At 47.5% G+C, this 25,353-nt stretch overlaps 1 protein-coding gene across 2 annotated transcripts; it reads right to left on the bottom strand.

The window, feature by feature from the left end:
• Window positions 1–37: 37 nt before the first annotated feature.
• Stip1 (stress induced phosphoprotein 1) lies at window positions 38–18,409 on the bottom strand. 2 transcript variants are annotated; one of them, XM_048789063.1, is made up of 14 exons: window positions 18,357–18,409; window positions 9,094–9,199; window positions 8,312–8,453; window positions 7,797–7,938; window positions 6,743–6,911; window positions 5,248–5,374; window positions 5,056–5,158; window positions 4,509–4,629; window positions 3,393–3,489; window positions 3,153–3,277; window positions 1,447–1,483; window positions 1,167–1,270; window positions 834–1,006; window positions 38–493 (listed from the first exon to the last, which is right to left on the bottom strand). In XM_048789063.1, the coding sequence occupies exons 1-14, from the start codon at window positions 18,392–18,394 to the stop codon at window positions 421–423; spliced, it is 1,557 nt and encodes a 518-aa protein (XP_048645020.1). In that variant the 5' UTR covers window positions 18,395–18,409; the 3' UTR covers window positions 38–420. The 2 variants fall into 2 exon arrangements, with proteins under 2 accessions (XP_048645020.1, XP_015333643.1); XM_015478157.2 differs by lacking the exon at window positions 18,357–18,409 and adding an exon at window positions 14,479–14,637 and having other exon boundaries at window positions 9,094–9,303.
• Window positions 18,410–25,353: the final 6,944 nt, after the last annotated feature.

Genomic DNA, 25,353 nt, shown 5'->3' with positions numbered 1-25,353 from the left:
GGGGGGGGGGGGGGACATTCAAGGCCACAGCAACATGTCACCACACCTGATTGGCTTGTTTTATTGAAGAAGGCGTGGAGTTAACAATGTGAAGACAGCTGGGGCCCCAAGTTGGGAAGAACACCCTCCCCTCCCCATATATGCCCACTGCCCCAAATAAAAAATAACTAACTATGGGGAGCAGCCGAGACAGCGACTGAGGGGGCAGGGGAAGGAGACACGGAACCCAAGGACAGCAGTGAGAGACCATGCGAGTGCTCAGAGGGCCCAAGGCAGCGGCTGTATGAGTCTGTGTCTTCCACATAGGCAGGTATAAATATAAAGATGGGCTGTCTTCCTCCCTCTCCCCCTGCACCATGCTGCTTGCTGCCATCCCAGCTCGTCTTTCCACAAGGGTGAAGGGAAGAGATGAGCAAGTCATCACCGAATTGCAATCAGACCCACATCCATGAGCTTCTGGATCTTCTGCGCTATTACAGGATTCTTTAAGTGTCTAAAGAGGAAAAAGAAAGTGGCTTTGAAGTGATTCTTGACCCTGAAAAGGATTCCTCACTCTCAGAGCAAGCTCTAATTCACAGCCCTGAGATGGCACCGCCAGCCAGGAGAGGGCCCACTGTGCATCTGGACGGCTCTAAGCCAAGACCTTTCTCCAGGTTAACTGATCTTTCCAATCGACTGCTTGAGCCATCAGGATGACGGGCAGACAAGGCCCCTCCTTTACCTTGCCACCCTCTCCAGTAATTCTGAGGACGATTTCCACAATTCCTCCTACACAGACCACGCCGTGCCCATGCACATCCTGCAGAGCCGGCCATTTCCGCAGTTTGGCTTACTCGCTGAGTGCCTGGGGGTCCTTCTGCATCTGTTCCAGGATGAGCCGCATGGCTGGGTCACTCATTATCTGCTGTACCTCAGGGTCGGCCATGGCCCGTCGCTTCACATCCTCGGGGCTGTCGTGCCGATTGTACTGAGCTACCATACAGCGCTGATGACCATCTGCTGCCTCCTGTATTCCAGAAGACAAAGGGGAGGGCATCGCCATTACCTGGCTACCTGCTATGACAGGTCCAAGACACCAGAGATCACTGAGGAGGGACAGGGAAGGAGAACCTGAGGCCAGAGCCAGTGAGCAAACAGAAAAGACCCAATGGCCAGCGGCAGCCCACCTTACAGCTGGAGTCCAGTTCCAGTGCCTTCTGGTACACATCCATGGCTTTTGTGTAGTCCTTCATGGCTTCCAGGGCAGCTGCTTTCCGTGTGTAACCCTTGACTTCAGACAAACAAGAGGTGAGGCGCGACCTCCAATGGCCTCCAAGGCACCAGGCCTCCCCCACACAGACTCCCCTTCACATGATGCAAAATGCTACGGGCCCCAAGCCCTTGCCCTTTCTTTCTCCTCAGTCTTTTGATCAAACCCAGGGAGAGAAGAGGAAGAAAAGCACTTACTGAAAGTTGGCTCCAGCTGGATACATTCCTCACAGTCCTAGAAAGAAGCAGTAGAGGGATTAGGCTTTCTCTCATGGCTCACTCAGGCCAGCGATCACAGAGGCCGTGCGTGGCTTTTGCCCCTGCCATTCCTGCTTGTCTTAGTCCCTGGGTTACTTAAGAGGTGAAGCAGGACAGGAGAAAGCTGGGCGACACCACCAGGAGAGACCACTCCAGATTACCAGCCCACACAAAATGACGGCTGGACTCTACACAAGGCTGATGTAATGAAAAACAAACGAGGTATCCGACCTAGTTCTATAGAGAATATAACAACCCCCTTAAGTGCTGAGATTTGATACTTGTTCAAAACTCAAAGACGTATATTTAAAAAAATTTTTTAGTTGTAGTTGGACACATGCCTTTATTTTATTATCTTTATATGGTGCTGAGGATCAAACCCAGCACCTCAAATGTACCAGGTGAGTGCTCCACCGCTGAGCCCCAGTCCCAGCCCCAGCCCACAAAGACATTTTTTTTTTGAGAGTTTTTTTTTTTTTTTTTAGTTTTTTGGTGGACACAATGTCTTTATTTTATCTTTTTAAATATTTTATGGTGTAGATAGACACAAAGCCTTTATGTATTTTTATGTGTGCTGAGGATCGAACCCAGTGCCTCACACATGCTAGGCAAGAGCTCAACCACTGAGCCACAACTGCAGCCCCAACCTCAGTCTCTTGATCAGCTGGGAATACTGGCATGTGCCACCATGCCTGGCCTCATTCTTTTTCACAAATGGTTGAGCAAGTGACAATATTTAGATGGAGAATACATGAGACTTCACATTATATTCTTCTGTTTAAATATGTTCAAAATAAAAAATTATGCCAGGTATGGTGCCACATGTCTGTAATCCCAGGTACACAGGGGGACCCCAGATTCAAGGCCACCCTGGGAAATTTAGTGAGACCCTATCTCAAAACGAAAAACAAAAACAGAGTGACTCGTAGTCAGAATGACATGGAACAACTTCTCCAGTGTCAAAGAGAACACACTTGATATGACTGACAACTGCAGACCTACCTACAGCTAAACTGAACATCAAAAAATTGAGGGAAAGCGGGCACAGCCAGGTAGAAAACAATACGGTGCTCCTCAACAAATGAACCCAGAGGACACTGTGCTAAGTGGAAGAAGCCGGTTACAAAAGGACAAATCATGTGTGATCCACTGATAGGTGTCTAAAGTAGTCATGATGAATATTAAAAAGAACCGCGGTGACCAGGGGGAAATTTCGGCTTACGAGATGAAAATGCCCTGGGAATGAACTTCATGCTGCTGACCTGCACCTGAGCTGGTTAAAAGGGGCTGGGGCCCTTTTTATAACTCAGCAGCAGAGCACTTGCTTAGTATGTGCAAGGTTCAGGGTATGATTTCCAGCACCCCGAGACACACACAGACACACACACACAGAGATGGATAATGGAAAGCAACAAGTACCAGGGTTCTCAAGGAAGGTGGTGAGAACACCCTCTCAAGTACTCCCACCCACTAACACCAAGTGCCAGTACTGGGCAAACACAGGCCCCATGATTTATACTCATAAGTACTGCCACCGAAAATCTGGAATCAAAAAACATCAACCCGTTGATGGAAGGAAACAAGGAGATGGATCCCATTCCTCCTGCAAAGGTTCACAGGAGCAGCAGCCTGCCTCTCAGACCCACCTTGAGTGCCAGCTGAAACTCCAGGAGTTTGGTGTAGCAGGCAGCTCGATTACTGTACAGTTTGGCATCTCGTGGATTCCGTTTAATGGCTTCTGTATAGTGCTTCATGGCCTGGGGATAGTCCCCTGGATAAGGAAAATAGACTTTTGAAACAAGCAGTAAGCCACCCTCTGCCTCTAGGTTCCCGAGTCAGGAGCAGGACACCCCCCACATCATCTACCACAAACACTGTGTGGGTACCTTTCTGAAAACACTCATTGCCCTTGTTCTTCTCCTCTAATGCCAGGTCGGGGTTGATGTAGGCCAGTCGCTCTTGCTCCTTCAGGATTTTCTCTGCCTAAGAAAAAAGATCCTTGGAATGAATAGTAACTCAAACTCCCATGACTATCTAAACACTAGGCTAAGTGTTTGGGATTTTAATTTTTAGAGTTCTGCTGGCAACATTTAATTTTTGTTTTAGGAACTTTACAATCCTGGGCTGGGGATGTAGCTCAGCAGTAGTGTGTGGGTTTAGCATGCTTGAGGCCCTGGGCTCAATTCCCAGCACCGTAAGAAATATTTTACATTCCTCATTATCAAGGCACATAATAAAACAATGAATGGTACTGATGTACACCTCATTAAAAAAATATGCCCAACAAGAAAATGATAATGATAAATGATATGATAACGATAAAATATCTGAACAGCATTTTTTTTTTTTTTTGAGTTGGGGTCTTGCTATGTTGCTCAGGCTGGCCTTGAACTCCTGGGTTCAAGTCATCCTCCTGTCTCTGCTTCTAAGTAGCTGGGACTACAGGCATATGCCCTCAGACCTGGCCTGACCAATCTTTTTGTGAATAAAACTACCCTCTTATGTTAATTATGACAAATAGTGTCAATATAGATTGTTAAATTATAATAAAAACCATAACAGTTATTCCACTGACCCTCAAATGTTTGCTATATATCCTCAGACCCTCCAACCCTCCTCCCATGTGAGGATTTTTTTTTTTGGTGGGGGGGATGTCCTGGGGATTGAACCGAGGGGTGCTTTACCACTGAGCTACATCCCCAACCCTTTTTTAAAAATTTGAGACAGGGTCTTGAGCTAAATTACTGAAGGTCTCACTAAACTGTTGACGATGGCCTCAAACTTACAGGATGTCAATATTAAGTGAAAAGGCCAGTATCATGTAAAATGACCAGAGTTGCTGCTACTTAAAAACATTTAAGGTGATAGCAATGACACTCAACTGTTAAGAAAATCCACAGGGCTGGGGGATGCAGCTCAGTGGTAGAGGATTAACTTGTACAAGATCCTGGGTTCCATCCCCCACACAAAAACACAACAATCCCCATTCCTTTCCAACTCACCTGCTGGCATTTCTTGAGCACATCTGGGGTTCGGTGCTCTGCCAGTGACTTGTTGTAGAAATGGATAGCGTCCTTGTACGCTTCCTCTTTGAAGTAGGAGTTACCAATTCGAGCATAAGCTCTAGTTAAGATGAAAGAGAGAAAAGTATTTGCTGAGGGCAGAGCCAGAGATGAGGTGAGCCCCCTGCAGGGAAAATACGCTTACAACTAGGAAAAAGACCTACATTACTGCCTTGGCACTGTGCCCTTGCAACACCTTGTCCTGGATCCTGTGACCACCTTTTCAGCCCACGCCCCCTTTAAAAAGTATTTTTAGTTGTAGATAGACACAATACCTTTCTTTATTTTTATGTGGTGCTGAGGATCGAACTCAGGACCTGTGAGTGCGAGGCAAGCATCCTTCCAAGTGAGCTATATCCCCAGACCCTCCAGCCCCTTCTTAACGTGATACATTCAGGGCCAGCAACCCTCCTCCCATGCGAGGATATTTAAGCCTGGACAGCAAACCCTTCACACTACTTGAGGTGCTCCAGAAGGTCAAGCATACTTGGCAATCTGTCGATAGTCTTCTCGGTTCTCTCTCCCCACCTCGATGGCTTTCTCACAAAGCTCCCGGCATTTATTGTAGTCGCCCTTTTCAAAGTATACCGCTGCCAAGCAGGGTGGTGAAAAGAGTCAGTCCTTGCCTCTTCCCTGAAAAAAGCCCACAAACTCTCTTGCCCTGGCTTCTGGGCCTCACCTGCTTGATTGGTAATGTAAGTCATGTTGGTGGGGTCCAGCTCCTTGGCCCTGTCATAGTGCTTCAGGGCTGAGTCAAAGTCTTTCTTCTTGTAGGCATCATTCCCCAGTTCTTTTTCTTTCAGTGCCTAGATGGGGGGTTTCGGAGAAGTAAGTGCTGAGCCAATACAACTCAGGGCGAGTCTATCACCTGCTATGGGTACTGAGATGGCATGTATAAGCAACACGTCTAAGGAACTGAGTTCTCCGTAACAAAGGTCTCGTCTTCAAATGGCTACAGGTGTGTAATCACATATTTACCATCAAGATTAAAATTTATCTTTGCTTCCCTCGACACTCTGCATTTTCCACCTACTCTCCTGACTCTTTCAGAAAGGAGAGGGCTTCAAGGTAGAGGAATTCCCTCAACTCAAAGCAATGGCAAAGACAGTAAAATTTTGTGCCATGTTTTGCTGAGAGGTAGCCATAAGGCTGGTTCCTGTCACGTGGCTGTTTCCAGGTCATAGCTGTCAGCAGAGGGGTGGTGTTGAAAGGACCAGGGGAAGGGGCCAGGGAGGCAGGAGGAGACTTCAGCACAGCTTACTACCACCCACACTGAGGGCCCTTTTCCAGCTGAAACACTGTGAGCAACCAACGCTTACCCATTTAAAGGTGCTAAATTTGGCAACAATCTGCCGTTACAAGAAGGGAAATAAAATTGTTCAGACACATGCCTCCTGCTCAAAGAGTGTTGCTAAGTGGACAAACTTTCAATCACAAACTATTTCCAACCAGGAGACAGCAAGCCTAAGGACTGATGTAGACAGCATTCTTCTGGACCATGCCAGGGACTTGGATCCTCAACTTTACTGTCCTGTTTTGCCCAGTTCTTCAGATGGCAGCAGTGTGTGGCAGCTGTGTTAACTACAGGGGACATGCCACACCAACACGCTTCAAAATACACAATTACTAGGAAATCTCTTGTGAAGCTCATCTTTTGTCTTTGCCTTTTTTTTGTGTGTGTGTGTGTGTTACCAAAGACTGAACTCAGGGGCACTTGACCACTGAACCACATTCCCAGCCCTATTTTGTATCTTATTCAGAGATAAGAGTCTCACTGAGTTGCTCAGCACCTCACTGTTGCTGAGGCTGGCTTTGAACTCGTGATCCTCCTGCCTCAGCTTCCTGAGCCACGGGGATTACAGGTGTGTAAACCCATGCCTGGGATACACAGGTAGTGTAAACACCGAGCCAGGCTGCTGTGTTTTTATATGCAACTTTTCCTTTTCTTTGAGACAAGGCCTTGCTATGTTGCCCAGGTGGTCCTCAAACTCTCAGGCTCAAGTGTTTCTCCTTTCTCAGCCTCCTGAGTAGCTACCAATAATAAACTTAGCACATACCAAGCTCTCAAAAAAATTAGAGCTATCCATTGTCATTGTTGCCATTCAGCGTACATGCTTCTAGGTGATTTGTTTGTTTATAAATGCATGACAGTGAGGAAAAAAGAAAAATGAGACCTGCTTCTTATTCTCTGGGAGATCTTCTTCCATTGGCTCTGGCTTGGTTTCCTTTTTGGGGGGAGGCGGAGGCGGGGGTGTCGCAGCCTCTTCTTCCTCATCCATGCTGCCCAGATCAACCCCAATGAGGACACTGAGAGTGGTTATGATCCGGGGATCTTGTAGTTTCCTAGTATTGATTTTTTAAAAGAAGAAAAATAGCCATTATTCCTCTCCACGACTGACCCTAAACCCCATTACGAACAGGTTCCTGTATACTAAAGCTTCTCACCCATCAATGGATGACTGGATTCTACTCTACTCACAAGTCATAAAGGGAAAATACTTAACCCTTCAAAACTCTAAAATGAAGTTGCAAAAATCAGAAGTGTTACTTGAGGTCAGCAGACACAGAGAAATAAGTTACTGTAGACAGAACTCACTATCAGGCTGGGATAAGGCTCAGTTGGTAGAGTGCTTGCCTTGCATGAGCATGTACAAGGCCGTGGGTTCCATCCCCAGCACAAACAAAAAGAAGAAACTCACTATCTGACCTCATGGGCCAGGGGTTCAGATACTGACAGATTTCAGTACAAGATCTATAAGCGATCTCCAAACCAGGTGCTCCTCTCAACCCTGATGAGAGGGTTTTCAACAGGGACAGCAGGACTGTTTTTGGAAAGGGTGGGATTGGTACTAGGTCAGAATCCTAGGAGAGGACAGGGGGTGTCGCTCAGTGGTGGAGCAGTGCTTGCCTAACATGCACAAGGCCATGGGTTTGATCCCTAGCACTGCTAAAGGGAAAAAAAATTTTGGGGGGGTAAAATTTAAATTAAAAAAAAAAAAAAAATTTTTTTAATTGAAAAAATCTAGGAGCAAGAAAGAAATCTTGCAGATTCAAAGCAAGATTGAGATGACATAATACATGCTCCTCTGAACCCTCTCTTACATATACACAAATAAACAAACCCCTGCCACTCAGTAGAGAAAAAGCAAACGCAGAAACTCTGCAGTCTGGACCAGGGAACCCTCTGCCATAGTTCCCTTCTAGACCTGATGTGCTGCCCTTACTTACATGGCCAAGTCTGACGGTTTGTTTCGTAGCTGCTCTATCAGTTCCCGGTAGGTAGGATCACTAAGCAGTGCCCTTGTCCTGGGATCACTCTCCAACTTCTGATACAGATTAGGCATGTTGAAAGGGTTCATGAATTTCCTCTCTGTTTGAATAAAGGAAGAGTACACATTATGGTTGGATATGAGGTGTCCCCAAAAGCGCCTGTGTTAATGCTGGGGACACACATATACATGTCCTGGAAGGACTGTTCTTCTCCTTGGCTCTCTCGCCCAAACCCGGCTGCCATGCATGGAGCTCTTCCGCCCCATCTTGAACCTACAGCAATGTAGTCAGTGCACCATGGACTGAACCTCTGAGAGCAGGAGGCAAAATAAACTTTTCCTCCTAAGTTGTTCTGATCAGGTATTTTGGTCCCAGCACAACAAATCTAACAGTGCATCACTATGAAATCTGTTCATTTTAATTACTGTGCCCTCATGATCAATCCCATTTAAAAAATACACAGTGGTATCTACCTGCCAACCGGGCCTCCATATTCTGTAAACCCTCTTTGAGCTGAGGGTTATTGGCTTCGTGTTTTAAACCTTCCTCATAGGTTCGCTTGGCTTCTTCAAATCGGTTTAAGAATTCAAGAGCTGCTGCTTTTCGTGAATAACCCTTCAACCCAAGAAAAAGGATGCAAAAATTTTTAAAAAGAACAGCATAAATCCAAAAACTCAAAAAACCTGTTCTGCATTTTATGAACCAAAATATATCCACACGAATGCCATTAAGAAAAAAAGGACAATACAACAACAACAACAACAACAACAACTGGTCTTTAAGAATTTTCATGGGCTGGGGATGTGGCTCAAGTGGTAGTGTGCCCGCCTGGCATGCGCGAGGCACTGGGTTCGATCCTCAACACCACATAAAAATAAAGATATTGTGTCCACCTAAAAACTAAAAAATAAATAATAATAATAAAAAAAAAGAATTTTCATGCCCAATATCAACACTCACCCTCCCCACCTGGATCCGTCTAATGAGCAGGTGCTCTCAGTTTTGGGGGACATCCTTTTCATTCTCAGCAATACAACAATGCTCACAACTGATGTGAACTTAAATTTGGTGAAATACGGTATTACTTTCAGGGGCATACTCAAGCAGAGAGGGGCTAGGTGGGTAACAAACATCACTTTTCTGGGACAGGCAACTAGGACAAGCAGGAGGACCTGCCAATAAGTACTGCAGACCAGACTGAGAACCAAAAGCCATTTCTGGGAAAGAGCTCGAGTCCCAGCTCCCCCAGGTTTACCTTGCCCCAGTCAGGCTTCAGGTCAACGGTTTTGCAGCCATCCTCATAGGCTCTCTGGTAGTCCCCTTTCTTGGCATAGGCTGCAGATCGATTGCTGTAGAGCACATGGTTCTGGGGATCTAACTTAATTGCTTCAGAGTAGCACTGGAGCGCGTCGTCGATGTTTCCAGCACTCAGGGCCTTGTTGCCCTTCTCCTTTAGCTCATTCACCTGAGGAGAAACAAAGCCTACAGTTTCTCTCCACAGTACGCTTAATCTGTCTCCAAGCTTTTAGATGACATTTTTCCCCAGTTACCAGTACACAGATTACTTTATAGATTAGATGTGATCACTCATTTTCCACACCTTCGGGTGCCAGCAGTGGGTGGGTGGGGGCAGCAAGGCACAAGAAACCCATCTCTGCTCTCCAGTGGCTCTTGTGCAGACTGGTAAAAACCCCAGTCCCCCTTTCACTCAGAGATGTCAGAACCCTCCAGATCTTACCCACATGTTCCTACACTGGAAAACTAAACCTGAAGGCTAGGGATGTGGCTCAGTGGCAGAGCACTTGCCCAAGGGATTGGGTTTAATCCCCAGCATCACCAAAAACCAACCAACCAACATACGCCAATTCATTTGTCACAGATTCCCAAAGAATCCAAAGGATAAACTGAGCATAGGCAGAGGCACTCCCCACAGGGAGAGATGATCAGGAAGGAATGTAGATTCATGCACACCACAGGCCTTAGGATGGCAAGGTTTCCTTTCCTCTAGAGCATCAAGATGCTCCTCAGAGCCAGGTGCCTGTAATCCCAGCAGCTCGGAGGCTGAGGCAGGAGGATCAAAAGCTCAAAGCCAGCCTCAGCAAAAGTGAGGTGCTAAGCAACTCAGTGAGACCCTGTCTCTAAATAAAATACAAAACAGGGCTGGGGAAGTGGCTCAGTGGTTGAGTGGCCCTGAGGTTTAATCCCAGTACCTGCCCCCTCCCCCAAGATGCTCCTCATGAGCTAGTGCAGTGGTGCAAGTCTATAATCCCAGGGACTTGGGAGGCTGAGGCCCTAAGCAACTTAGTGAGACCCTGTCTCAAAATAAAAAAATCAAAAAGAAAAAAGTGCTAGTGATGTGGGTCAGTGGTTAAGTCCCTCTGGGTTCAATCCCTGTGTGTGTGTACAAATTCTCATGGCTCAGCTACCATCTCCATTTATCCACGTGGTAAAATGTCACCACATGGTAGATTAATTCTGATCCTAAGTGAGTAAGCTGGTCCTCCAAAGGCTTGAATATTACTATAACACAAAGAGGCTAGAGAAACTAAATTCCCTATCCTCCCAAATATTCAGAATCAGAATGCAAGGTAAAACACACCAAGGTGATTAAAAAGTGAAGGAAGGAGGCCCTGGCCTAACAGGGTCTTAATGAAAGGGTTTTTAAGAGGAGAATTATCCTATGAAAGGTCAGATGACCCACCATATATCCATAGCACCCTCCAAAGTAGAAACATAATCCGTGGGATTCCAGATCATTTGAGCTAATAAGGCAGTCTTTATACACCCAAGACCCAGTGTATTAATATTAAGAATAAATGAATTCTGGCCAGTCATGGTGGTATACATCTGTAATCCCAGCAGCTTGGGATATTGATGCAGGAAAATTTCAAGTACTCGCCAGCCATAGCAACTTAGCAAAACCCTATCTCAAAAAAATAAAAAGGGCTGGGGGATGTGGCTCAGTGGTAAAGTGGCCTCAGTAACCCATCCATCCCCTAAAGAATTCTGTTAAATTACTTTGAAATCTTGATGCACATCAATCAGGAACTTTCATCCATGGGAACCTCTCCCCAGCCCCAGTAGTGGGGATTCAAACTAGGAATCCAGGGTATTCCATCACTGAGCTACATCCCCAGCTCTTTTGAGACAGGATGTCCATTAAGTGTCCCAGGCTGGCCCTGAACTTGCAATCCTGCCTCATCTTGCCAAGTGGCCAGGATTACAGGTGTGTGCCCATGCTACCATGCCTGGCCCTGTCCCAAGAGATCTTAAAGGAGCAAGGGCAAAGTGCTAGGGATGTGGATTAGTGGTACAGTTCTTGCTTGGCTAGCATGGGTCCATGAGTGTGATTACCAACATTGCAAAAGCAAAACAAAACAACAACAAAAAAAAATCAAAATACAATTCACAAGGGTAAAGAGGAAAAAGGCAGAGGAAAACAACCAAAATTTAGCAAACAAGGGATGAAAGTCGCAGAGTCCAGGATTGAGGTATGAAGCTGAAACTTCATAAGCTCCACTCAACTGGTGTGAAGAGGCAACTGAGAATTGGCATAGTGGCACAGGCCTATAATTGCAACTTGGTAGGCTGAAGCAGGAGAATACCAAGTTCAAAGCCAGCCTCAGCAACTTAAATGAGATCCTTATAATTTAAAAAATTGGGGCAGGGAGAGAGACAGCTAAGGAACAGCTTTGTGAAGTTCTTGCCTACCTTCCAGAGGAGCATTTTTCAAACCCAATACTGACCTTCAGTGGGACAGGAAATCAGTTTTGTAGGTCATGACCAACATTTTGTATTTTTGGTGCTGGGGTGCTCTACCACTAAGCTACACTCCTAGCTCCTTTTTTATTTTGAACAGGGCCTCACTAAGTGGTGAACCTAGCCTCAAACTTGCCATCCTCCTGCTTTAGTTTCCTGAGTTGCTGGAATTACAGGTATGCTCCACCATGCCGGGCTCTTGACTAGCATTTTAAAAGAGCAAGTAAAACAGAAAATACAAGCACAGTGTACATAATACTGTTTTATTACACATGCTATACAGGGGCTGAGAGTATAGATAGGTTAGTGGTAGAATGTACATGTGTTTTGCATGCTCAAGGACCTGGGTTCAAACCTCAGAGCCAAAAAAAAACAAACAATGCTGGCTGTGACCTACAAAACTGATTTCCTTTCCCACTGCAGGTCAGAACTAGACATGAAAAATACTTTTCAGCTGGGTGCGGTACCAAATGCCTGTAAGCCTAGCTATTCAGGAGACCAGAGGCAGAAGGATTGCAAGTTTGAGGTTAGACAAGAGATCCCCAGGACCACAAAAAGGAAAAAAAGGAAGAGTGAGTGAGCCAGGGATTGTGGAGCATGCCTATAATCCCAGCGACTCAGGAGGCTGAGGCAGAAGACTTACCATGTTCAAGGCCAGTCAGGATCAAAGTGAGACCCTAGCTCAAAAAATAAAGTGGTCCTGAGTTTGATCCCCAACACCACAAAAATAATCATGAAAAATTGAAGAAGAAAAAGAAAAAAAGAAGAAGAAATACTTTTCTGTATTATAGAGACCAATTTTGAAAAGCTGCTGCCTACTATGCTGAAGGCCCTGGGTTCAATTCCTGGCACTGCCAAAAAACAAACCAACCAACCACATCTAGAGTTGCAAATCTGTATTGGGTCAAATGTAAAAAGTGCATTACTGTGAGGTGGCCTGGTGGCACACACCTGTCATCCCAGCAGGCGAGGAGGCTGAAGCAGGAGGATCACAAGTTCCAGGTTAGCTTCAGCAAACTTAGCAAGTCCCTATCTCAAAATAAAATAAAAAGACCTGAGGATGTAGCTCAGTGGTAAAAGCACCAATGGATTCCAATCACGAGTACCAAAAAAAAAAAAAAAGTGTATTTGATCACTTAAATTTGTCCCTCTTGAGGGCTGGAGTTGTGGCTCAGAAGTAGATCACTCGTTTAACATGGGTGAGGCACTGGGTTTGATCCTCAGCATCACATAAAGTAAAATAAAGACACTGTGTCCACCTATACTAAAAAATAAATATCTTAAAAAAAATTGTCCATCTTGAATATTTCTCAAAATTGAAACATGGTTCTCACAGATTAAAATGAAAACAAGCCTGTGTGGTAGTGTGCACCGTGGTCCCAGCTACTGGGGAGGCCAAGAGGCATGAGGTTCTCCAGAGCATGCGAATGTGCGCCCAGCTTTGCAACATAGTATGACCCTCATCTCCTAAAAATAAACAAATTAATAAACTGTAAATGCAGATGCTTATTTAGGGAGGGGTGGGAAGGAGAGTCATTTGTGTATTCCTCATGTAAGCTTGCAGCTCTGAGTTTAGTCAATCACAGCCTACCTGTGCGTATGTATCCTTCTACAATGCTGGTGTGTTTTTTAAGAAAACTATTTTGGGTTTAGGATGCAGCTCAGTGACAGAGCACACACTGCATGCTCAAGGCCCTGGATTCAATCCACCGATCCCCTAACCAAAATATTTTGTTAAGGGCAACTGCCTTTCTTATTCTTGTCACACACCACAAACCCTTTTGATTATGAAAGGATAAAAAGTTTATTATTCTCTAAATTTCCACTTATTAATTTAACAAGGAAGCTCCAGCTTTCACTACAGGAGCTGCAGCTACACCACACTAAAGATTCAGTTTTGTAGCTTTTTTGCAAAAAGAGTGAGCTGTTCTGACTTTTTCCAGATAAATCACTACAGCTCAAAAACGGTTTCCTATGCAAAAAAAAAAAAACTCTCCAGACCTCTCAGTTGTAAGTCATGGTGGACTTAACCAAGTTACAGAAAGCAAGAGCAGCAGCTTCAACTCGGCCCCCCAAATGCTGCGCAGAAGCAAGTTAACTTCTGTTTGCTCACTAGGTCTATAGCTACTAATTCCTGTGTAATCAGAAACCGACTTTCCAGAGGTGTCAGTCCTCAGTCACCCTACAGTCACACAGACAAAAAGAGGGGGAGGGGCTGTGCATACATATGTAAAACACAGGTAGAGACAGAATTTCTCCCAAGGACTTTGCAACACCGCCACCCCCTGCATCAGGCAAAGTCTACTCAACTTTTCTACCCTGACCTTCCAAGATGCACAAAAGGAGCATTTCCCCAACTGGGTCCCAGGCTCCGGAGTGCCCCGGCTACTCCCAGGGTACTGCGGTTCCCGCTCCCTGGATTTTCCAACTTCATCGTGGCCAAGTTGCTGGGTGGCTCCTCCATCGGCAGGCTCTGGCCTCCAAGATCGAGACCTCCCAGGTGTCAACTAAGGCCCCTCGCCGACCTCCAGCCTTCCAGTGAGGCCGGCGCCATCCCCCTGCTTAGCCTGCAGCCACCTCTCTGGAGGCCCCCGGGGCTCGGCTGCGGCCCCTTTTCCCGCCGCGAGCCCGCCTCACGCCGAACCCCGGCCTCCTCCGGCCGTCCTCGCCGAGCCAGGAGGCGATGGTCGCTCCCCTGGTCGGGCCGCGCTGCAGACTCCCTCCCGCCCTGCGGCCGCGACTACGGCCCTCACGCCCTCGCCTCCCGCCGCAGCTGCACGCCCCGGCCCGGCGCCCCGCCTCACCCCGCCCCTCCGCCGCGGCTTGGCCTCGGTCGGACCCCGAAAGGCACCAGGGCCTCAGCCCGCCCCTCCCCCTTCACCTGCTCCATAGCCTGGCCCGGAACCCCGTTGAATCGAATCCGAGCGCTCCGCGTTCCCGTCCGCTCCGCGTTCCCAACCGCACGCGCCGCCTTCTGGAACCTACTAGAAGCTGCCGGGACTCCGGCGCCCGCCCCCTCCTCGAGTACTCACTGGTCGAGCTCCTCTAGGAGGTTGTCTGTACTACTCTACTATTGGCTTGGAGTCCAGCCCATCATCTTTGCTTCCCTCTCGTTGGACATTGGAGAGTAATACCTTCGACCCTGCCTCCTCCGCACATTGGGATTGGACTCTCCCCCAAAGCCCCGCCCATCGCAGGCTCTACGAATGGAGGGAGGAGCGGACTTCTGCGACACGGATTGGCGGTTTAGTCCGTCAATCGCGGACGAAGTGGCCGCGCCCATTGGTCCTGTTCTTTCTGGAAATTTCCACCTCTCTCATTGGGCTGCAGGACTCCAGGACGCGACCGTCTTCAGAATAAAAAAAAAAACTTCAGTTGGGCGGAGAGTTGTCAACTCTTTGCGCTGATAGGTTTAAATTGCTGCCCTGCAGAGGGCCTGCTTTAGCCCGGCTGGTGGTTGACTGGAGTCTGAGCCATGAGCACTGTCGCTGTGACTCGGGCGGCCGCGGGACCAGCCTCTAGGCCAGCTTCCTGCCTCACTCCGCCGAGAATTTGACCGACAGATCCCCTTCGCCCCTGTGCGTCGGGCTTGGGGTCCCAGCCTTCAGGGTGACCGTCGCGGCTGGTCTGGGAGAGCTTGGCTCTGGCCGATGGGTGCCTGCGCTGCCCAGCGCCCCGACCTCGGGCCCTGCATCCCAGCTGTTGGGTTGAAGGTTCAAAAAAAAGGCCGCGAGGCAGTGAAGGTGCTGGGCTTGGGCTGGACAGGCCCAGGCTCTCCCCGCGGCGCGGCTGGTCCTCTGGGTGGTCGCCGCGGAGCCGCACACCCTCTCTGAACCCTCGAGTGCAGGGTTTGGTAACGGAGGAGCGAGGGGGAGTCAACCGGCAGTGTTAGCCCGCGGGAAGCACAGACTGAAAGGGGGAAAGGAAACGGTTGAATGAGCTACTTACTTCACCTGTGGGCCAGGGCGGCCGGGTAGGGCCTTAAGCCCCAGCCCCAAATGTGGAAGCAAGGCAAGACACGCAAGAGCCTGGGGTGTGAAGGGATGGACCTGCTGATTAGGACGCTGCTTTTGCTCCCAAGGTGTGCTGTGGTTATTGGAGCAAAGCAGCCTCCTGATTTTGGGGTCGGGGAGTTGGATGAGACTCTTGGGCCCTGCTGTGTCCTCCTCCTACCCACTGTGGGTAGTGCCATCTCTCCCGAGGGTTTAAAGGATCCCCGTTTGTCAATACTTGCTCCCCATCCTGCTGTGTTTCTTCTATTCTCAGCAACCAAAATGACAGCAGATCTCATACGCGGTAATCTTCCCTCAAAACTCTTGGAGGCCTTGGGATGGGATTTAGGACCCACTAAGCAGGCCTGCTTTTCCCACCTTTCCCTCTCCTCTCCAGTACAGACTCTAGCCACAGCCGAGTCTCTGTTCTTGAACTAGTCTCTGTTCTTGAACTAGGCAGACTTCTTCACTCTGTCCCTCTGCTGGAGTAACTGCCCATCTCTCAGGCTGCCTGGCTATCAGAGTTCCTTGACAGCTGGTGCCCTTCAAGCACACTAACGTCCGTCCAGTATTTACCTCTTTTATAGCACTGTGGGCTGTGCAAATTAAATGAGTTTGTTATCAGCACTGCAGTCAGGTCAGTGAGGGCCTTGTGTCTGTTTTCCTTTATTTTGGGGTTCCTAATGTGTTGCACAGTACCTGGCACATAGTAGGCATTCATTAATTCATCAAATAGTATCAAACACCCTATTAGGTGTTGAGGGTAATTGTAAGCACTGGGTAAAAACAGTATGAGTGAAAATGCAAAAATCGCTTTTGGGTCGCTGTGGTGCATGCTTGTAATTCCAGTAACTCCAGAGACTGAGGCAGGGGAATCAAAGAATTTAAGGCCAGCCTCAGCAGGTTTGAGGCCAGCCTGGACAACTTAGCCCAACCCTGTGTCTCACCAAAAAATGAAAAGGACTGGGGATGTAGCTCAGTGGTAAAGCACCATTTGGTTCAATACCCAGTACAAGGTGGTGGGGTGGAAAAAAGAAAGAAAACAAGCTTCTTTTGTGAAAAGGAAACTTAGAACTAAAAAAGGAGATGTGGGGGGGGGGGGCGGCTGAGGTTGTGGCTCAGTGGTAGAGTGCTCACCTAGAATGCTTGAGGCACTGAGTCCGATTCTCAGCACCACATAAATGTAAAATAAAGATATTGTGTCCACTTAAAACTGAAAAAAAAATAAATATTAAAAAAAAGGAGATGTGGGGCTTTAGAAGGTGGGCAACTGGGGCACCCTGAAACTTAAGCTCCTTCACTATCATGATAAATTTACTTTGGAACACTAAAAAATGTGAGCTCTTATAATTTCCACCTACTCAGGCTTTTTCTAACCTCTTGGTGAACTTGGAGCCCTCCCAAGAGGGACAGGGAGGCAGCCACATGGGATGGCCAGTGTCCCCTTTCCTTAGCCCAGGTCTCTGGAACACGGGAGTTTCACTGCAGAAGGCATCCTGGCCTGTGCATCACATGACAGTCCCTGAGTGACTCATGCTGCTATTTCAGTGCCTCTGCTCATCAGGGTGTGGAAAGGTCGAGGGCTGCATTTGGAGTCAGCTTGAGACCATAGTTCCTGAAGCGGGTGAGAGACTGAAGGGGTTAACCAGTGTGACCACTTTCCTGCAGAGCAAATTCCCAGTTTTAAAATTCTCTTATCAGAAAAAGTAAAATAGTTGAAATTCAGCATACTGGGGCATGGGGGTGAGGGATGGTTGCAGCTCGGGATTCTGGGATAACTTTTGTTGCTGGAGTGGGAATTTCAGATAACCCGGGCTTCCCTGTGAGAACAAGATTTCATTCTGGGGTAACTGCCCAACTCTAGAGAATACTTACGTTTCCCACTTAACTGAGTGATCCTAACTCCCAGGTCCTTTTTTTTTTCATTTTTGGTACCAGGGATTGAACCCAGGGGCTCTTAACCACTGAGCCACATCCCCAGACCTTTTTATATTTCTTTAAATTTTTTAATTGAACATACATTTATATTTTAAATATTTATTAGTTGTAGGTGGACACAATATCTTTTTTAAAATATTTATTCTTAAGCTATAGGTGGACACAATATTTTTATGTGGTGCTGAAGATCGAAACTGGTGCCTTGTGCATGTAGGCGAGCACTCTACCACTGAGCCACAACCCCATGTTTCTTTAAATTTTGAGACAGGGTCTTGCTAAATTGCTTAGGATCTCACTAAATTACTGAGGTAGGCTTTGAACTCATGATCCTCCTTCCTCAGCCTCCCAAGCTGTGCCTCTGCGCCCCACATCCCAGGTCTTTGCTAAGACTGAGTTCTGATTAGTGGGGAAAGTTGGGGGTGGTGGCGGATAAAGTATGGGGAAAAAGTTCTATTCAGTGTAGTGAATTTGTACAGAGGGCCAGGCACCATGCCAGATACTCCAAGGACTAAAGTGATGGTAATTATTATCTGATTATTATTAATCAGACAGCACCAGAGCCCAGTCCAGGACCTCACTCTCCATACTCCCTCCCTGGGTGATCTCCGCCAGTCTCGTGGCTATAAATACCATCTCTGATGACTCCCATAATTCTAGCTTCGGCCTGGAGCACGCTCCCAAGTTCCAGGCTTGTCTCTCCAGCTTGGCATCAACCCTGGGATGACAAGTGGACTTCTCCACTTGTTCAAATTTGGTTCCCAATACTCTCTCCCGACCTGTTCTTCCCTTGACTCCCCCTCATGATGGCACCCTGGCCTTCTGGTGCTTCCGTCTGAAAACCACGAAGGCATGTGTGACTCTCCTCATTCACACCCACATCCTCCCAGCAAATTCTGTCAGCAGGTTCAAACCCCTCTGTTCCCCATCAGCCATCCTGACCTCTGACTGGGAAGGAGCGAGGAGTGTTGGCTTCCTGAGCTGGTGGCCAGAGTCAGAGGAGAAGCTTTGTCAGATACTCTGCAAGGGCCCCCTCGCCTCGGCACCCAGGTCATGTCCTGTGTGAGGTTGGGAGTGGATGAGGGGTGGGAGAGGAGCTTCTGTCCTTCAGGGTACCACTGAGGCAAGTCTACTGGGGGCCTCTACATCAGCCCTGATAGACGGGGGACTAGAACCCCTCATGGGGCTAGGGAATCACATGATCTTCCAACTTGGGGCTACCTGTTTGGGGATGCAACCCCAGTTTTTTGGTATGAAGTTTCCCGGTGCAGGTTGGAGGCCTAGAGTCACAGTAGAGGGATCCCAAGGTGGTGGTTCTTAAGCAGGACAGTTACAGGCTTAGCCGACAATCCGCACTGTCTGGAGACATTGCTGTTCATTTATCTTTTAAGTTATTCTTTTGGGGGGATAGATCTTATATGTCACCCAGGCTGGTCTCCAACTCTTGGGTTCAAGCAATCCTCCTGCCTCAGCTTCCTGAGGAGCTGGGACCACAGGCATGTAACATGCCCAACATGGAGACACTTCTGGTTGGTGGTATGTGTCTGAGCTAGTGACCAAGGATGCAGCACATAGCCCAGGAGGGCTCCCTATAATTATTTGGTCCCAAATGTTAATAGGATTGAGAAATGTAAAAAAGTCACCTTTCTTTTCTTTTTTTTTTTTTTTGTCCTGGGGATTGAACCCAGTGACATTACTGAGCCCTTTTTATTTTCAGACCCAGTCTTGCTGAGTTGCTGAGGCTGGCCTCAAACTTGCCCTTCTCCTGCCCCAGCCTCCTGAATCACTGGGGTCACAGGTGTGCGCCACCATGCCCACTTTGGGACACTCACTCTTGACTGCCCTGCGGCCACCAGGATGTTCCACGTAGAGAGCCAGGGTTTCTGCCATCCCAGCCCAGGATGCAAGTTCCTTAGACACCCAGCTCAGCCTGACCTCGAGTGAATCGCACTGAGTGACTCGTGCAGAGGTCACAGGAAGCTGAAGAGTCACCTAGCTGAACCCTGACCAAACCCAAATAACAAAGCACAACTACATGGCTACTATTTCCATCCATGATGGCAAGACAGCAAGGTAGTGGAGGGCTGTCCCACAGGAGCAGGCAACCAGCAAAGTCACCTCCAAGGGCCTTTTTTCTGTACTTAGATGTTCCCATGCCCCCTTGCGGGCTCCATCTCCCACTGTTCAGCTCTGCCTCGGACTGATCTCTAATGCTACCAGTGCCAGTCTTCCTCAAAGTCCATTCCCACCCAGTAGTCAGAGGCACCGCCTAAACCAGCTTCTCTGCTCCCTCCCTGCAACCCCAGTGAACTCAGCATCCAATCCCAGTCCCAGGTGGCATGTGGGTCTGCCTCCCTTTTGGGGACACCCCCTTCTCTCTGCTCCCGTATGCTTCAGCCATTCTGATTTTTCCTGCTCTGTCTGAAGTGACCTGGATGTGTGAATACTATTTGCCTGGGTCTCTCCCACTAGATGCTGGTTCCGTGAGGGCAGGAACCATGTTTCATTCAATTAAATAAAAATTGTAGGAGGCATTGTTTTGAACTAAGCTCCTGCACTGGGCCCCAGCAGAGCAGACTAAAAATTAAAATGGAGTCACTCGGGCTAAAGTTCCAGGTCACCAAACTGCAACTAAGCTGTTTATCTGACCTTCCAAGAAATCAGGATTAGAGAGAGAACAAATTCCCAGAAAGACAGGTTTCAACTGGCATAATAATGTTTCCCTTGACATAATCCTTACACACAAAAGATAAATTGATGTAATCTGAGCTAATTTTTCCATTATTTTCTCTCCCATCTCCACGTTGCTAGGAAGGTCACTGCAATGACCAACCCCTTTGCGTGTTTTTGTCTCTCCTCTCTTCAGCCCTTTTGTGTCTATAAAAAGGATCCCTCCTGCCTGGCTCACTAACTACTTATTCTGCTTTATGGAGTGAAGTATGGCTAATTCTAGAACTACTCAGGCATGGTGGTGCACATCTGTAATCCCAGTGACTCAGGAAGCTGAGGCAGGAGGATGGCAAATTTGAGACCAGAATGGGCAAGTTAGTGAGACCCTGTCTCAAAATAAAAAAATAAAAAAGGTCTGGGCTTTAGCTCAATGGTAGAGCATCCCTGGGTTCAATCCCCAGTGCCAAATCAAATCAAATCAAATAACAATAAAATAAAATAAAACGAGGAGTGGCTCCTGCCTATGGGCCGTTGCTCGCTCGGGAGGCTGAGGCAGGAATTGAGCCCAGGAGTTCAAGGCCAGCCTGGGCAACACAATTAGAACCCCATCTCTTAAAAAATAAATAAATAAAAGGCAACTTATTAAACTAGGGCTGGGTTAGCAAGGCCATGGGTTCCATCTCCAGAACCAAAACAAAAAACAAAAAAAGGGGGTGGGTGGAGGGTGCGGGGGGAGCAACTTTGTTTGGGGATCTCAGGAATTACACTCAGGAGACAGGGGTTCAGACAGCTGTGACTCAGTGTTCCTAGAAGGCAGGAAGAGAGGGAGCTTATAGACTGAGCAGGAATAGGGCTGTGTGACCCACAGAAGATAAAGAACGCATAAACAGAACAGAAATGTCCGTAAACAGGAGTCGGTTGCCAGACCAGCAGCACACGCCTCTAATCTGGGCACCCAGGGGGCTGACACAGGAGAATTGCAAGTTTGGGGCCAGTCTCAAAATAAATAGAAGGGCTGGGGATGTAGTTCAGTGGTAGCACCGCAAACAAAATAAAGGTCCAAGAGTCCATAACCTCTGGGCACAGGGTAATTTCCACCCTACTGAGGTGGTTCCAGATGCCTAAGGTCAAAGGGTGGAGGTGACCAAAGTTCACATTTCTGTCAGCAGCGGGAATTTCCTAATGGCTTCTTGACTTTTCCCAAAAGGCTCTTTTGACGTTTGTTACTTGATAATTTTCTCTTATTTTCACAAGCCCAACATGAGGCTTCTGGTCAGTGCCTAAGAAACGTTTGCTGAGTGAGCGAACGAAGTGACCGCCCTCCACTCCCCCACCGGCTCCCTCAGCCTCTCCCAGAAAGTTGACCTTCCCTCTGGACTTCTGCACTCCACATTCTGCTCATTCTTTTCTAGGTCGAATGATTCAGTCCCCCAGATCCCAATGTCCCAACCCTGCTGTCTCCTTCCCAGCATCTGTTTGTGTGTGTGTGTGTGTGTGGCGGGTCCTGGATGGAATCCAGGGAATCCAGTCCACATGGTAGGCAAGCACTCTCCCACTCAGACCCATCCTTAGCTTTAAATTTTTTGTTTTGTACCGGGGATTGAACTCAGGGGCACTCAACCACTGAGCCACATCCCCAGCCCTATTTTGTATTTTATTTAGAGACAGGGTCTCACTGAGTTGCTTAGTGCCTCACCATTGCTGAGGCTGGCTTTGAACTTGTGATCCTCCTGCCTCAGCCTCCGGAGCCCAGGGATTAAAGACATGGTGCACCACTGTGCCCAGCCCCTAGCCTTGAATTTTTATTTTGAGACTTGGTCTCACTAAATAGTCCAGGCTGACCTTGAAACTGGGATATTCCTGCCTCAGCCTCCCAAGCTTGTGCCACCACACCCAGCTAGTTTTGTAGACTTTTCTAGCAAATTGCTGACCCTAAGGGGGGGATCATGGGAATTTCCCCATCTATACCCAGTTGGTCAGAAGTGCAGGAGGTCCCGTCCTAGACTTGCTGCTAGCAGCTGATGTGGGGCCACCTCACGTGATGGAGCCCTTAACTTGTGGGATCTGATGTTACTTCCGGGTATCTAGTATCAGGATGCATTTGAATTGTATGATACCCAGTTGGTTTTGGAGAATGGGTCAGAATCTGACACCCAATTGGTGTCAGAAGTGCTGTGAATCAAAAACAGATCATAGTAGCTGTGGAACACTGTGTATGGCCAAACCCTATTTTTGGACACAAAAAATTATGCATGTAAATCTCCATGTTTTATTATATATGCATGGAAAAAAGTCTAGAAGGGTACACAGCCAACGGCTAAAGTAAGTACCTCTGTGGCTCCGGAATGGGGACACGTCTGCCAGGGCTGCCGTAACAAAGGACCATGGACCCAGGGGCTTCAAAACAGAAAGGATTTTCTCCCAGTTCTGGAAGCTAGAAGTTCAAGATCAAGGCATCAGCAGCTGTGGCTTCTTCCCAGGCCTCTCTCCTCGACTTACAGAGGTCTGCCTTCTTGCTGTGTCCTCGAGTGGTTTTTTTTTCTCTGTGCCCTAGGATTCCTGGGGTCTCTTTGTATGCCCAACTTTCTTTTTCTCCTCTCATCTCTCTCTTTCTCTTTTTTTTCCTTCTTTCTGTGATACTGGGGATTGAAGCCAGGGGCACTCTACCACTGAGCTACATCCCCAGCCTTTTTAATACTGAGACGGGGTCTCCAGAAGTTACTCAGGCTGGCCTTGAACTTGTGATCCTCCAGCATCAATCTCCTGAGTAGCTGGGATGACAGGTGTGGCCACCGTGCCTGGCCAACTTTCCTCTTGTAAAAACACAGATCNTTTCCTGGTGGTGCTAGGGATGGAACCCAGGGTCTCACACGTGCAAAGCAAATGTTCTACCTCTGGGCTATGCCCCTGGCCCTCACTTTTTATTTTATTTCTTTGTTATTCTATTTCTACATTGCTTAATTTCATTACAATAAATTATTACTTTAAAGGTTTTCATGCACTTCAAGCCAAATGTCCCCTGAGCATCCAGCTCCTTCCCAGGCCCTCTCTGAAGTCCAAGGGTAGTGACAGCCTCCCTCAGCCAGCTCCGGGAACTTCCGGCTCTGGCCTACCCAGGCCCCTCTGGGGAAGGCACTATGGGTTAAGAGCATCCTGGACCTGCCTGACCCTGTCTGGATCATAAGGCCTTTCCCAGGCACCTGAAATGATCCTCAGACCCACCCTGTGGGGAGACAGATGGAGGAGGGGTGTCCTGCTGTCCTGGCTCCTAGTTTATAGCTGGAAGCTCTGGACATTTATCACCTTGTCACCTGTCTGTCCTTATGTACCTCTCAACATAATGACTATACAATATGGCCAATGAAACAGGCAGTAAAATGAAATGTAGGCAGGTGGTAAAGTAAAATAGGAAGAGACAGTTACAGCCTGGATGGGGTGGCATGCCAGGTTATCGTCACCCAGAGCAGACATCAGAGGACCCAGAGCAGGAGGCAAGGAAGCTCATCCACTAAATGAAGTAATAAAAGGCAGAAAGACAGTCGGGCTAAAATGGGGTGGGCTGACAGGTGACTGATTCAGGGCACAGTGATGCTTCGTACCCCAGCAGGAGGAGTTAGTGTGGACACATTCCCCTGGGTCCTGTTCTGGTTTTCAACTGTAGATGGACCAGTACCAGGAAAGCCTCATTGGATGTGGTCCCCAACAGATGAGAGGCCATGTGGAACAGAACCGAGGGACTCAGGTGTCAGCTAGCGCCAACTGCCCGCTGCATGAGTGAGGCCATCTTGGATGCCCCATGAGATTGCGAGATGACTGTAGGCTGCAGGTGCAGGGGTGACCAAGGTGACACCAGGTGATGAACCATCCAGCTCATACCAGCCTAGATTGCTTAGAATGGTTGTTATTTTTTAAAACATTTTTTTATATTTTTAGGTGTAAATGGACACAATACAATGCCTTTATTTTTATGTGGTGCTGAGGATCGAACCCGGGTCCTGCCCGTGCTAGGTGAGCGCTCTACCGCTGTGCCACAATCTCAGCCCATGATTGTTATTTTAAACCAGGAATTTTTTTTTGGTTTATTATGAAGCAATAGATAAGTACACAGTATAAGAGGACCTAAATTCAGAAATAGTGTTTGAGGATTTATAAGAATTGATTCATCATATTTTTTTTTCCATTTGTTTTGTAGTGCTGGGGATCAAACTCAGGGCCACTCACTTGCCTAGGCAAGAATCCTACTACTGAGTTCCATCCCCAGACTTTTATATATTTTTCTTTGAGGAAGGGTCTTGCTAAGTTGCCCAGGCTGGTCTTGAACTTATAATCCTCCTGCCTTGGCCTCCTGAATAGCTGGGATTACAGATGTGTGCCATATGACAACCCACCACCACCACATTTTAGAGTCTAGTCTATCAGTGTACAAGAGTTGCTTAAATGATCAGGAAAAATTTGTGCTTGTTAGATGTGTAATCGCTTCTGTTGGAGTATAAGGTGTTTGAGGACCCACTGATGTATTTCCACTCTGTGAAATGTAGTTTAAAATCTATTAGGGAATTTAATTACCTAAGTTTATAACTGGCATTCATTTTAAGAGGAATTTAATCTGTTAAACTTAGAGTTAATTAAATATTAATCAAAGAATAGTGAAAGTAATCATTCTTATTTTTATAAAAATTGTAGATTTATAAATAGAAAACTAGATTTGTAAGTTGCACTTGGATGTTTAAGAAAAATTTTTAATTTATATGTTTAATAAATACAGTATTAATTTAAACACTAGCAGCAGTAGGTAGCCTTTCTCTGCATGAAAGTCCTCTCCGACATTAAAAATCATCAGCTGATATGCCACAGCTCCACGGGGAGGATTCAGTGTTCCAGAGACTTCCAATGCCTTTGCTTCTGGGGGGTCCCGCTGCCTGCAGTGCCCTCAACATGTACCTTTGGCACCTGGCAAAATTTCACTTTTCCCAAAAGGCCCAGATCAAATTCTAGGAAGAGAGCCTAGCCTAGTTAGAATCATGACCCAGGCCCTGACAGACCAAGTCACGCAGGGCTGTTGGTTGGGACCTTCACCATCCCAGCTACCACTTGAAAACAGAGCTGAATCCCAGCATAAACATAGAGAAGGGGCTGCTACACAGCAGGCATCCCGCTGG

This window comes from Marmota marmota, unplaced genomic scaffold (genome assembly GCF_001458135.2).
Source record: "Marmota marmota marmota unplaced genomic scaffold, marMar, whole genome shotgun sequence".
NCBI lineage: Eukaryota > Metazoa > Chordata > Mammalia > Rodentia > Sciuridae > Marmota > Marmota marmota.
Note: the sequence above shows the minus strand (reverse complement) of the source record. Positions and strands in the feature narration are given on the sequence as shown.